The sequence below is a fragment of the Lingula anatina genome, chromosome 2 (genome assembly GCF_051362555.1).
Source record: "Lingula anatina isolate TDL-2025a chromosome 2, LinAna3.0, whole genome shotgun sequence".
NCBI lineage: Eukaryota > Metazoa > Brachiopoda > Lingulata > Lingulida > Lingulidae > Lingula > Lingula anatina.
The window spans coordinates 29,626,018-29,639,326 of NC_141768.1; the positions used below are offsets into that span (position 1 = coordinate 29,626,018).

General features: G+C 36.4%; 1 protein-coding gene across 1 annotated transcript in view; it reads right to left on the reverse strand.

The window, feature by feature from the left end:
- Positions 1 to 3,472: 3,472 nt before the first annotated feature.
- Positions 3,473 to 13,309, reverse strand: part of LOC106166714 (uncharacterized) — a 31,605-nt gene continuing 21,768 nt past the window's right edge. Inside the window, exon 4 of the mRNA XM_013545358.2 lies at positions 3,473 to 5,956. Within this exon, the coding sequence (XP_013400812.2) occupies positions 5,226 to 5,956 (731 nt within the window). The 3' untranslated portion in view covers positions 3,473 to 5,225. The remainder of the gene's footprint in view (positions 5,957 to 13,309) is intronic.

Here is a 13,309-nt window from a genome sequence, read left to right on the forward strand (position 1 = left end):
GTCTGCCTATAATTTTTTTTATTCCTTTTTATAAAAGAAAAGTCCTACTTTGGCATTTCAAACATCTTGATGAACTTGATATTATTCCTATGAAATGAAGTCTATTTTTAAAATTTTGCACCTGAAGAAAGATGGTATTTATCTCAATTTTAATGCTTCGAAAAATGCTCGGCACAAGTCTTGAACCCAGGAACCTTTTTTTCACTTTGCTCACAATGGGCTGGTAACAGATACCACAGCTGCCTCTCAATGTAATGTCACCTCGACTGCAATAAGAATAAAGTGACTTGCATCTCAACATCTTTCATTTCATGGAAGAACCTATCCAAGAGCGTTATTTACTTAGATTTTACGAAATTGACCAGTAGAAGTTAAGTCTGAGAGTTTATGGCTAAACGACAACATCGTTTTACAGTTGCTGCGGAAACGATAAATGTGCGCCTACGGTGTAACGACCAGGGTGTCCGCGTATCACAAGAAGACAGGATCGCCTTCTCCTTTGAGTGCGCCGTGCTGGTCGTACAAAGACAACCAGTGTCCTCAGAAAAACGTGGCAGAATGTCATTCAAACGCCCGTTTCAAGGTCCCTCGTGAACAAGATTATTGCAAGCCGGTTATTTTGCACGGAGACCAGTACTGAAACCACTGTTAACAGCAGGTCATATACAGCGACGTCTGCAATGGGCTGGGGACCACGTGCGTTTGCAGCCAAACCCCTGGAATCACGTTGTTTTCGGTGATGAGGCCAGATAGGGAGTTTTTAGGATTGACGGTCGAATCCGTGTCCGCCGACGTGTACGAGAGGCATAAAACGATGATTGTGCACTGCCTAAGGTGCAAGCAGGGGGTGGTAACGTCTCTGTTTGGGGAGCATATCATGTCGGTGCCCAGAACCAGCTGGTTTTTCTAGGAGGCAACCTCAATTAGGGTTCATACAGAGACATTCTTCAGCAAACAATGCTTCGATTTGTAAGAGTCATCTTCAGGAACAACTTTGTGTACCATGACGACTGCACAACCCCACATCGAGCTCGCAGAATCACTGTTTTTCTTCGAAACCAATGGGTTCAGCAACTGCCCTGGCCTGCAAACTCCCCAGATATGAACCCAATTGAAATTATGTGGGCGTAAGTAACTCACAGAATTAATAGCTATGGTCATCGGCCGGTAAATAGTGATGAACTGCGACAGGCAAATATCACTGCGTGGAATGATATCCCCATCCAAACTCTAAAAAACGTGTCACAGGGTATGCCATGTAGGATGAGGGCGCAGCAAGCGGCTGCTGGAGGTCATACCCGCTATTGATGACTTTTCATGATTTACTGTAATGAGTTCTTTAACTGTGTAACATATCACTGTCCAGAGGCTATAATTTTCTTTAATATCTTAGCTTAAAATTAATACTGACATCAAAGTGTTGATATGGTTTTCTGGGGTGTTCTTTTCTTTTGAATGACATCTTATGTCACATTTGATATTATTGACCAAAATATCTCACAATAGAAGAATGGATATTTTTATAACTCAATGAGCCACTTTTTTTATGAATCAACCCAAAATAATTATAATCAGCACTCGAAAATAACAATGATAAAAAATATTCCATATTAAGTAGTAACCCTGTAAATCCAAACCCGTCTCTATACGCTTTGATTGTCCATCTATACTCAGAAAACAATTAGGAAGACCTAATTCTATCAAACATTGGAGGTTTCTTTTCTGGTTATATCAGTATTTTAAAGATTTTTCGTGGTTTCTCTATAATTTGCAATGGCAACGTTGCCATATTCATCAACCCAAAACTAATATATCGAAACGTTTTCTTCTGGATCATCATTTTTATCTCACTTTAATGCTCCCGACAGTAATTCACTACCATATACCACCATATTTAATCATTCATCAGTTATTATATGAAATTTTATTTCGCAATGACATAGGCCTCGTGCGTCTTAACATCTGATCAACAAATACATTATGTACATGTATTCTAGAATGAACGCGGCTTTGATTCCGAGCACAATCCTACCGTTACACTTGTCGCTTCATTGTGTCGTCTCTCCTATCACAATTATTTTTACATCTACCACATTTTACTATGTAAAAGTACTAGTTTTCCTTAATCATGTTATCATGTAAATTAGAGACAATTGTATTTTAAAATTGCTATATTAAGAATATAAGAGACAAATACTGAAATAAATATGTGCAAAATGTTACCACGTTAAAGCACATATTTAAGGAGCAAATCTAATAATAATTACCATGTCCTCACAATAAGTTGGCATGATCAGCTATAGATCTAAAGAAGTATTTCCCCTAAAAACATTTCCATTATCCACTTACAGACCTTAAACTCTTTAAAGATAAGAACACAGAATAATGTTTAAGTGCATTTCTGCTCTTGAAACCAGGTCAACTGTCCATGACATTTTGGTGAGAGATATGATTATGAAGTGACTTATATTAAGTACTCGATTTTGGACACATTGCCTCAGACGTGAACCCACCGCTGTCTAGATTTTATCATAGAAATAGAAAGTCTTCTATGATTTTATCTAACACGTTTTATTATGAATCAACCGCCTACATACGATGTTGCGTCACTACGAGAGCATCAACCATGCTAGATCCTTGAAAACAAATAGCAGCAACTACATTACATTACCATCTCCGATTTTCACGCCAAATCAAATTTTCCCTGTAATTTTCTTACAAATTTACTTATGAATCATTGCTTGATCATCCCAGTACTTGGAATAAATGTGTTATACCACTTAAAGTAACATAATATAGTTTTAAATATTTCACGTAACATTTCAAAGGAAAAATATCAACACCTGACACTTCCATTTGAGTTTTTTTTTATCGTTTACAGGTCTGGATAGGGAAAGATTGATAGCTTTGCAGGAAATGTAGACGGTTTTAAACGTGGACAGTATACCTCAGATAGATGAACCATGGAATTTATATTACTACGCACTAGTTCATCAAATACATTTTGGGTTTTTATACGTTGGCCTATATTACTTAACTTGAACTCTTTCTACCTGGAAAAAAAGGGGAGGTCACATTTCCGTTAAATCCTGTCCTCATGTTTTTTTATGACTACGGGATTTGAAAAACTGAATTATTTAATATGTGAGGAAAATTCAAATGGAAATTAGGTTGACAGCATATTACAAGTAAAGATGCTGACCTCGTTTTTAGTGTAGATGTGATTACGGTTATAACTTTGTTTGGCCAGGGTTATTATATCCACCAGCTGTAGTCTAACACACATTTGGTTTGATAACACGATTCCTTCAGATAGCATTATGTATTTCATAAACTTGCTTTGCTGGCAAAACTTCTGTCCTGGTATTGACTACATGAAAATCCTGTTTAGGCAGTAATGAAGCGCATTATGTGGCATTACATATTCCATGCAAGTCAGCTAGAAAATGAGTTAAAAAGATTAATTGGGGAATCCATTAAAAAATGCTGTATTTATTTTACTAAGCACAAATTTATTAAAAATTGAAATAATTACATAAATTCTAATACTTAACTACAAAATAATTTAACTCTTCTTTCATCTATAGAAGGTTCACCATAAAGGTTTTGTTATGATATATCATTAGTGTTTTCAATCTCTAATCTGCACATGTTATGTATACATATATTCTGTCACAAAATGATAAAAACAACCACATGATTACTTTAACATAAGATGTGCTCAAACGGCAGCAGTTGCCTTCATAGATCACAATAATATGTCTGTAAAAAAAATCCATGCATCTTAATACTTGCTAAAAATCACTGGAGCATGCAGCATACATAAAAATACAAAATATAACCCAATAGGTACACGTGCATCAAATCAAGCACATCTGCAAGAATGTGCCCCAGTATACACTAAAATCCTACAATCTACTCAAGCCAATTGAGTATTTTGCTAGCTTATATTGTTCCCTCATATGGCAGTCACAGCTACCCTCTACCAGGGCGACTGAGATTTTTTTACAGATATTCACAAATATGTCTCTAGATAGATAGATAGATGGTCATTTTGGTTCAAACTCACCCTGTTGAGAAATCCCATGTGGAAACAATTATCTCTGCGCGAGCGCCAAAGGCTTTGTACTCGCTCTGCATGAGCTGAGCTTCACAACGATGTGATAACTGCTCGTTATGCAACCAGTCTAAGGCTTTTTTATCTGTCACAGAAGAGCAAGTAATTAAAGTCAGAGCAATTACTGTCTTGATTGCTGTCACGCAGACTTGGACTGGACCTGCTAAGTGGCAGTGCCTGAGCAGTTATGCAAACAATTACCTGCCATGTAATCAGCCTTGAGGTTTCTCAACAGGGTGAGTTTGAACCAAAATGACCATCTATCTATCTAGAGACATACTGTATCTGTGAATATCTGTGAAAAATCTATAAGTCGCCCTGGTAGAGGGTAAGTCACAGCTATGTGTGTTGTCAAACCATACTTCAGGAAAGTGGAAGACCATTCACACCTGTTCACACAGGTGATATTTTATCTATCAACGAACAATATAAAACATTATTCAATGTTAAATTTCATTCTTGTAAACACTGTTAAAAGTGCCACTACAGCAAAATTCACTGTAAACCCCTAATAAGGCTGCTTGAAATATTAAACATAACATTCTGCAAGAATATTATTTTGGCAAGGAGATCCACATCACCCGAAGTCTCAGAGTGCTGACTGCCTTGCTTCTCCACAAAGTTTTCACCTCAATTTACATTTCACAGACAGATCAGAAAAATCTGAAACTAGGGGTGACCAATCAAGTAAAAAACTTAAAGACTTCAATCCAGTATAAGATACGCTTGACCTTAAGAAGGTAAATATGACACTGATATGATAACATGGTACACCTTGCAACATCTTTCACTTCTCATTAATTCTCCTTCAATGAAGATGCACTGGCCAATTCTGAAGTAGCACATTTTCATTGTGGTACATCCAAGGCAAGACATATCAGATTTTTAACAGCTAGTTAAGCAGCCTTGTGCAATAGCTATGTAGAACTTGTCTGTCCACGCTGCTTATATGACTAGCTCCAGAATAATCTTATAATAATCCTTCACATATATTGCTCCTTTGTGCTATCAATCATTAAGATGGGGACTAATTCCTTGATTGCAATACATCTAAAATGCTTTCAAGCTTAGGCTGTTTTGTTTTAGTTTTTCATCTTTAATGATGCACTTACATAGACGTTGAATGAGAAGATTCCGGGGTGGACACAGGTGTGGTCGGTTGCTGGCTAGGACCAGGAGCCCCATCAGTCACTGCATCATCCAGCAAACTCTCCAAATGTTCAACTATTTTATATCCCCTGTTCAAAGTAGACTCTGTGGACTGCCCCTGGGGACCATAATCTGTGCTACTCCCTGTACTAGCCCCAGGCACCGGTACTGTAGCACTGTTCAAAGAGCTACCAATGGAAGCCTGGCTCTGTGCAATGTTAGCCCCGGGGCTGGGCTCCCTGCTTCTGCTGTTGCTCCCATCAGTTTGGGATATAACCTCTTCCTGACTAGGTGTACCCCGCCCATTGTCTTGCCCTGTTTCACTCACTATCTGAACTGTTACTGTATTTGCATTAACGGAATTACCGTTGGCATCCGGAGACATGGAGAGAGGAAGTCTTGGCCTTGTGGGCGACCCCAAAGTCCCAGCATGGGATCTGTATGTTGGTGGCCTGGAGGACGGGTAATCCTCCCCTAGCTTAGGGAAAGTGATATGAAGTCCTGGCCGTATTGTGCTATTGTGAGATCTGTATGTTGGGGGCGGCGAGCTAGGAAGACTGCTATTGTCCCCATTGGCACATTGGGAAGATTGCTGCATTTGTGCTAGCATCAACTGATGTTGGTATTCCTGCATAGAGGCATTATAAGATGGTGGTGGCCTTCTGTATCGAAATTCAGGATATATCAACCCTGGAAAATATATGAAAAACCATTGTTATAATATACTACAAACTCTATCTACTTGACTGGGAGTTATTGACTGAATAAACCACAAAAAAGGTATAGTAATTACAGTACCCTTTCAACCACTATTCACAGTCACTTATCTTTCCATTAAGAACAGTGTTATTATCTCTGTTAATTACTTCAGGCAGCTATAATAAAGACATAACAAGGACAAATGGCACATCACTAATTGCAGAACATGAAAAATGGGAATTAAAAAATTAACACAATTAGTACAAAGTAACATCAGTAGCAGAATGCTTGACTTAATTTGTCTATAATTTAATAACTTCATAAGTGCACTTTCAGAAAATTCAACATCTGGCAGTATAGTTAAACACATTTTAAGAAATATTGGCTTTTGGGTCCAAGCAAGAATCCATTACCAGTCCAATCCATTGGTGCTGCATTCTAGATCCAAGTTGATACTAGATACGTAGTATTAATAACTCTTGACAAGATATCTAACAATGGGCTACTAATTGACAATGCAATATTCAAAGCTAACAGCAGAGTATCTGGGGCCTATGTAGTCGAACAATAAGTAATAATAAGGCCTGAGGAAAATTATATCCGTTTTACAACACTACGTAAATGAATCATCTCCATGAGAACAGACAATAGAGACTGATCAGATCATTAGCGGCCACCTGCCACTAACACACAATCATATGTTGTGCCATCATTGGATATTACTGTCATACTTGTATTTGCTAGTGTACAGTTTCCAAAATATTTCTCATCATTTCCAAACTCAGCATTTGCAAACTGTCCAATATTGATGTTTTATAGTTGTAGCAATTGTTTTAATTAACGAAACAGTGCCAAATGTGGTTTAATTTTTTTTTACCTTTTTTAAAAATTAAAAGAATGGTCTATTATAATAGGCACTTTTTCTATGCTCAACTTTTTGAGTAGTGAAAAAATGTCTCTCAACTTTTCTTGCAAACACAACCGAATCTCAATGGTAATAAATCACATACCCATATATGGTAACTGAGTTCTGTGGCAGTCAGGTCTACATGAATTATAACTCTATAATTTATCCAAAAATCTGAATTAACCCACACTGAGTCTATTCCTAGCAGACCATCCTCTCCGAACAGACATCAAGAGATAGCAATCTTAATCACCCAGTGCCTTATTAGGCTTGAATGACTAAAATCAAGGAGCTGACAATCTAAACTGTGGGTGTGGTATTTCTTCATGACAGTGAGGCATCAGGAAAACAATGTGTCATCTAAATACAAGAAAGGCTGTACATGCACTATTTACCCCTTTTGGCCTGAAATTGCCAAGACATACGATATGCATTTATTTTCTAATGGGCATTCCTCCTCCCACAAAGAAGAAATTATGACCTATAACTAACCAAACCCGACTCTGATGTCTTTTATGAAATGGCTTTGGTAAGGGAGACCCTTTTTTCTCTTTCCTTGAGTTGAAATTATATACTCACTGAAATCATGGTTTGTAAGGTGTGCCTTCAAGGTTAATATAAGTGTACACATTAATAAAATTGTCACTTCTAAAAGATCCATCCTCAAATCCACAGGGTTAACATTACCCATATTTTCCAATAGTATATAAACATAACATATGTCACATGATTCACCATATTCCGAAATATAGCTAAAAAGGAAGGATTAAAATAATATTGTGAGTGTTAATTTCATTGGAATTTTTCTTTTCACGAGTATGATTCAAAACATTGGTTTTGATGTCCAGGGAAATGCTACATTCTAATTCTACTAGTTCTTATTTTTCCATTCTAAAAAATCTAACTTCTGCCAGTAGATGGAATCAAGGGCCTTGCAGTGCACAAATTATTCCACATCAGACATAGGTATGACTGATGGCTTCCATATAGTCATGCCTGCCAGTTACAAAATACAACACTTATGGACTGCCCTAATTCAGCAAGACTTAAACTATATCTATCTGATAAGGACCCAGTGGTATCCATTTTCATTCTTATCACATGTTTAAGTAGCTAGATTGAGCACAAGTCCCCAGCTATGCAATTTACATCTCCATCTTGATGAAAATCTGCACCAATATGTCCTTTACTACCATTCCCTGATCCACCTACATTTACAATTTCACCTTTACAAAACAAGAAGCCATGACACTCAAATAATACTAAGAAAAGCAATGCTACATTGTTAAATTGTCAAAAAAGTACGTACAACCTACATTAAAACAACAAACTGTGCTTTCATAAAAAAAAACTTGTCATAAAGCCACAAATGTAATAGTGACACAAAACAAATACACTATGTCTTCTGTCCTTCGGTCATTTATATTTCACTGCATTAGTCACTGCCCCAGTGTGGCTGACTAGTCAAAAATGTCTTTTTCACATGGGACTGGACAATAGTAACATAAATAAACCACAAATCTGAGACCTAGATATGACAAATGGAAACCAAGTGACCACAAGAAAAGGTTATTTATGATTGTGTTTGGAAAAGGCATTCCATTGTCTTCTAACAGCTTTAATCACTGGATACCATAACAGATAAAAAAAAAAGCTATTTTTGCACACTTTGCAGAAAAAAAATTTGTGTCATTCTGTTGTGCTGTCATTTTAATACATATATATATGCTTTGAAGATTGATTTCATCTTTCTTCAGTAATATATTGGGAACGCTACATTTTCATAATTCTGGAAGCACAGGTTCAGTTAGTCTGGAGTATAATACAAATTATAACTAGAGGATCAGAGAGGCGATACCGCCTCCGAATATTGTACCACCAGCTGGAGCAAGCGCATTCGTATAGACCCCCACATACACAAAATAAGGGACACAGCCACCAGTTTTGTGCTTGACAAGCTGTAAAAATGCAATCAACAAGAATTTTTAAACTATTGCAAAAAATATATATGGTACAATCAAATTTAAGTTCTTCGTAAGGTAGGTCAAGGGTCAATTTCAAGGTCACAGTAAATTGCCAGTATATGACTTCCTATTCAAGTTCAATAGTAACTATGGACCTATCTCTGCCAGTTTTGGAGATAAAAGGGAAGCAAAATTTGCAAAGTTCAGTTTATGGTGAAAAGTAGGACAAAGGTCAATTTTAATGTCACATTTATAATGCCAGTATATGACTTCCTATTCAAGTTCAATAGTATCTACGGACCTATCTCAGCCAGTTTTGGAGATAAAAGGAAAGCAAAATTTGCAAAATTCAGTTTATGGTGTAAAGTAGGTCAAAGGTCAATTTCAAGGTCACATTTGGATTGCCAGTATATGACTTCCTATTCAAGTTCAATAGTAACTATGGACCTATCTCAGCCAGTTTTGGAGATAATAGGGAAGCAAAATTTGCAAAATTCAGTTCATGGTGAAAAGTAGGTTAAAGGTCAATTTCAAGGTCACATTTAGATTGCCAGTATATGACTTCCTATTCAAGTTCAATAGTAACTATGGACCTATCTCTGCCAGTTTTGGAGATAAAAGGGAAGCAAAATTTGCAAAGTTCAGTTTATGGTGAAAAGTAGGTCAAAGGTCAATTTTGAGGTCACATTTAGATTGCCAGTATATGACTTCCTATTCAAGTTCAATAGTAACTACGGACCTATCTCAGCCAGTTTTGGAGATAAAAGGGAAGCAAAATTTGCAAAGTTCAGTTTATGGTGAAAAGTAGGTCAAAGGTCAATTTTGAGGTCACATTTAGATTGCCAGTATATGACTTCCTATTCAAGTTCAATAGTAACTACGGACCTATCTCAGCCAGTTTTGGAGATAAAAGGAAAGCAAAATTTGCAAAATTCAGTTCATGGTGTAAAGTAGGTCAAAGGTCAATTTTAAGGTCACATTTTGATTGCCAGTATATGACTTCCTATTCAAGTTCAATAGTAACTATGGACCTATCTCTGCCAGTTTTGGAGATAAAAGGGAAGCAAATTTTGCAAAATTCAGTTTATGGTGTAAAGAAGGTCAAAGGTCAATTTTAAGGTCACATTTTGATTGCCAGTATATGACTTCCTATTCAAGTTCAATAGTAACTATGGACCTATCTCTGCCAGTTTTGGAGATAAAAGGGAAGCAAATTTTGCAAAATTCAGTTTATGGTGAAAAGTAGGTCAAAGGTCAATTTTAAGGTCACATTTAGATTGCCAGTATATGACTTCCTATTCAAGTTCAATAGTAACTATGGACCTATCTCTGCCAGTTTTGGAGATAAAAGGGAAGAAAAATTTGCAAAGTTCAGTTCATGGTGAAAAGTAGGTCAAAGGTCACTTTCAAGGTCATAGTAAGATTGCCAGTATATGACTTCCTATTCAAGTTCAATAGTAACTATGGACCTATCTCTGCCAGTTTTGGAGATAAAAGGGAAGAAAAATTTGCAAAGTTCAGTTCATGGTGAAAAGTAGGTCAAAGGTCACTTTCAAGGTCATAGTAAGATTGCCAGTATATGACTTCCTATTCAACTTCAATAGTAACTATGGACCTATCTCTGCCAGTTTTGGAGATATAAGGGACTAAATGTTATAATTTTGGAGTTACCATAATGTGCCTTAAATTTCGTACAGAAAAAATTAATTAAAATAAAGAAAATGTCATTTTGGTCAAAATTCTTGAAATAGGAGGTGCTCTGAAGTTTCAGAAGTTCAAATTTGATGAAATAATGTCATTTTTGAACACAAGTTGTCTGCTTTGCCAAGCCTTATGTTTTATTTTTCCAGAGTTCAAAATTTATTATCCATTACCGTACTGCACATTTTGCTTTTACCACCAATATGTACTTTTTGATACAGCGTAACTCGAAAACCGTATGGAATACAAAAAAACCGAGACCACCTCCAGTGTTGGGCTTTACATGCTCTACGAAATGCAAAAAAGAATGGGTCTCTAGCATTAACGGTTCCCGAATTAGAGACAGTTTTCAGTTTCGGTATCTTATGGCCGCTACTCCCGTGAAAATGCACCGATTGACCCCAAATTCATGGAGATGAAAGATGACCTGAAGGGTAACACCTTCCAATAATATTATTGGTTAAGTCTGTGTGGTGTCTGAATAACAGGGCAAAAAAAATTTTTTACGTAAAAAATTTCATTTTTTTGAAAATTTTGGCCCATTTGACCTTGAAGTAAAGGTCAAAGGTCATATCCAAGGGTATATTTGAAATCTACACATATGACTTTTGGAAAGCCGTCTATAGAAATTTTTCCCATAACTCCTTCCGTAGGGTAGATAATTAGCATTTAATTTTGCCATTTTTAGACAAGGGTGCATTGCAATGAGTGCCACACCCAGACCCCAATACCGACAAAGCCCAAATTTTACGTGGAACGAGTTGAGATTATAGGTGACCTAAATCCATGAGATGGGTACGGGGGCCCTTACCGTCTAGGAGGAGAAGCGGTAACGGTAGCCGTCCGGCGGAGCCAACGGAGCCGGCGGAGCCGGTGGAGCCGGCGGAACGATCCGGACGGGACCGAAACCATGTGTACCGCCAGCGCTAACGCTGGTGGTACAATAAGCATACTGGATATCATCATAGCAATCAAATGCATAGGAATACAATAATAAAGGGATTTCTTCTCAAGAGAGTCAAGACCAATCATCTCCAATGTGCATATATGCCTTTAAGGCACATAAATTGCAGAATGTATTTAATTGTGTGATTTGAGCATAAAAGCTAAGAGCTATACATCTCTAGATTTTGGAAAAATACATTAGGAAGTTGGGAAGATTTGGAAAGGAATGACTAATCTTATAGTTAAAAGCAGTTATCAAAAGAAAAAAAAATAAATATCCTTCTTATCCAATAGGTGAATCTAGTTATATGAATGTTTGGGAATTTTTTGGGGTCAATATTTTATAGCAAAAGCAAGTCCAGTGCACTTTCCAAGTACCTGGAACAAATTACATGAGGTAGTAAAAGATACCCTTGCAAAATCACTACTGAAATAGATCACTTTGGCCCTTAATGCTTCCAAAATGTTAAGTTCACCAAACACCTGAACATATTTTACTCAACCATATAGCAGAACATTGGAAAACAGAAGACAGCCCCAGGGAAAAATAGGGAATAGGGAACCTAGGGAAAATATTTTATATATATATACAAAAAAAGCATTGCACCTAAGAATACAAAGTATTGATGGTAAAGGCCACAAGAGAGAACAAGATCCTAGGCTTTACACCGAAAAAAATCAATACGAAACATTGACTTCCATGGACAGTTGGCAAGCAGTGATAACAGATATTCCCATTTGTCTGCAGAAAAGCCATTTATTCTGCTCTAACTGCCTTTGTAGGTTTATGCAACTGAAAGGCAATTTCTTTAATATCCAGTAGAAGCAGACTATGTGATTTTCATCCGACTTGGCATGTTCTTCTACCAATCAATACAAAGAAATTCAACCAAAAGAAACTCTTGCATCGAGGTAAAACAAGTATAGTATATTTGTATGCTGAAAATATTCAGCCACACAATCTTCCTATACAGGCCTTAATAAATGAAGTGTTGTTTTCAATCTGTGAGTAACAAATAAGTGACTTTAGAATCATAATTTAATATTCATATTCCGACTCTTAGCATCAAGTTACCAATTCCAAATCACTAGTCCCCTTATTTGCCTTTTGGACACTTTCATTATGTGCTGAAGATTTTGAAGAGCATATTTCACATTGTCCATGAATTTACAGAGCATAGCAATTAATAATTTCCAACTTCAAATTTAGGCAATTATGTAGGAGCATTACTGGGTCTTGGTGAAGATGTCTAAATCATCTCCCATTTGTTAATATAGGAAAAAGTGGAAAAAATATAATCCTTTTATGATATGGAATCTCGCATAGTTCTAACATGCAATTCCTTGTACTAGTATGTATATAGTAACTACTTTATTTTTTCAATGGGCATTAATTATTTTACCTTCAGATACATAACTTTAAAATAAAAAAAATTACATTTTTATGTAGCATTTAGAAGCAAAGAGTAACCTGCTTTTTAATTTTGTTGCTACCACTAAATGGCAGTTATTTCCCCCATTGAAAAGATCAAGTAATTACCGTCTTCTGCCACATTGTAAATAAATCTTTAAGTTAGTGGAAAAAAGAGCCTGAATCACAAGAGACCAGAATAAAAGCTGAAAAAAAAAACTTTACAAACTGTTTAAAGTCAATAGCTTGATGCTTGGAGTTAGTATTGGCAAAATCTGTTCAAATTTATTCAGTGAGCAAAGTCACCAATTCACGAACGACAATAATCATTTATATGGCTTGTCAAAGCAATGAAAATTTGGCACTATTCTTTTGGACTTTTTTTGACAAAAAAAAAAAAAATTAATATATAGACC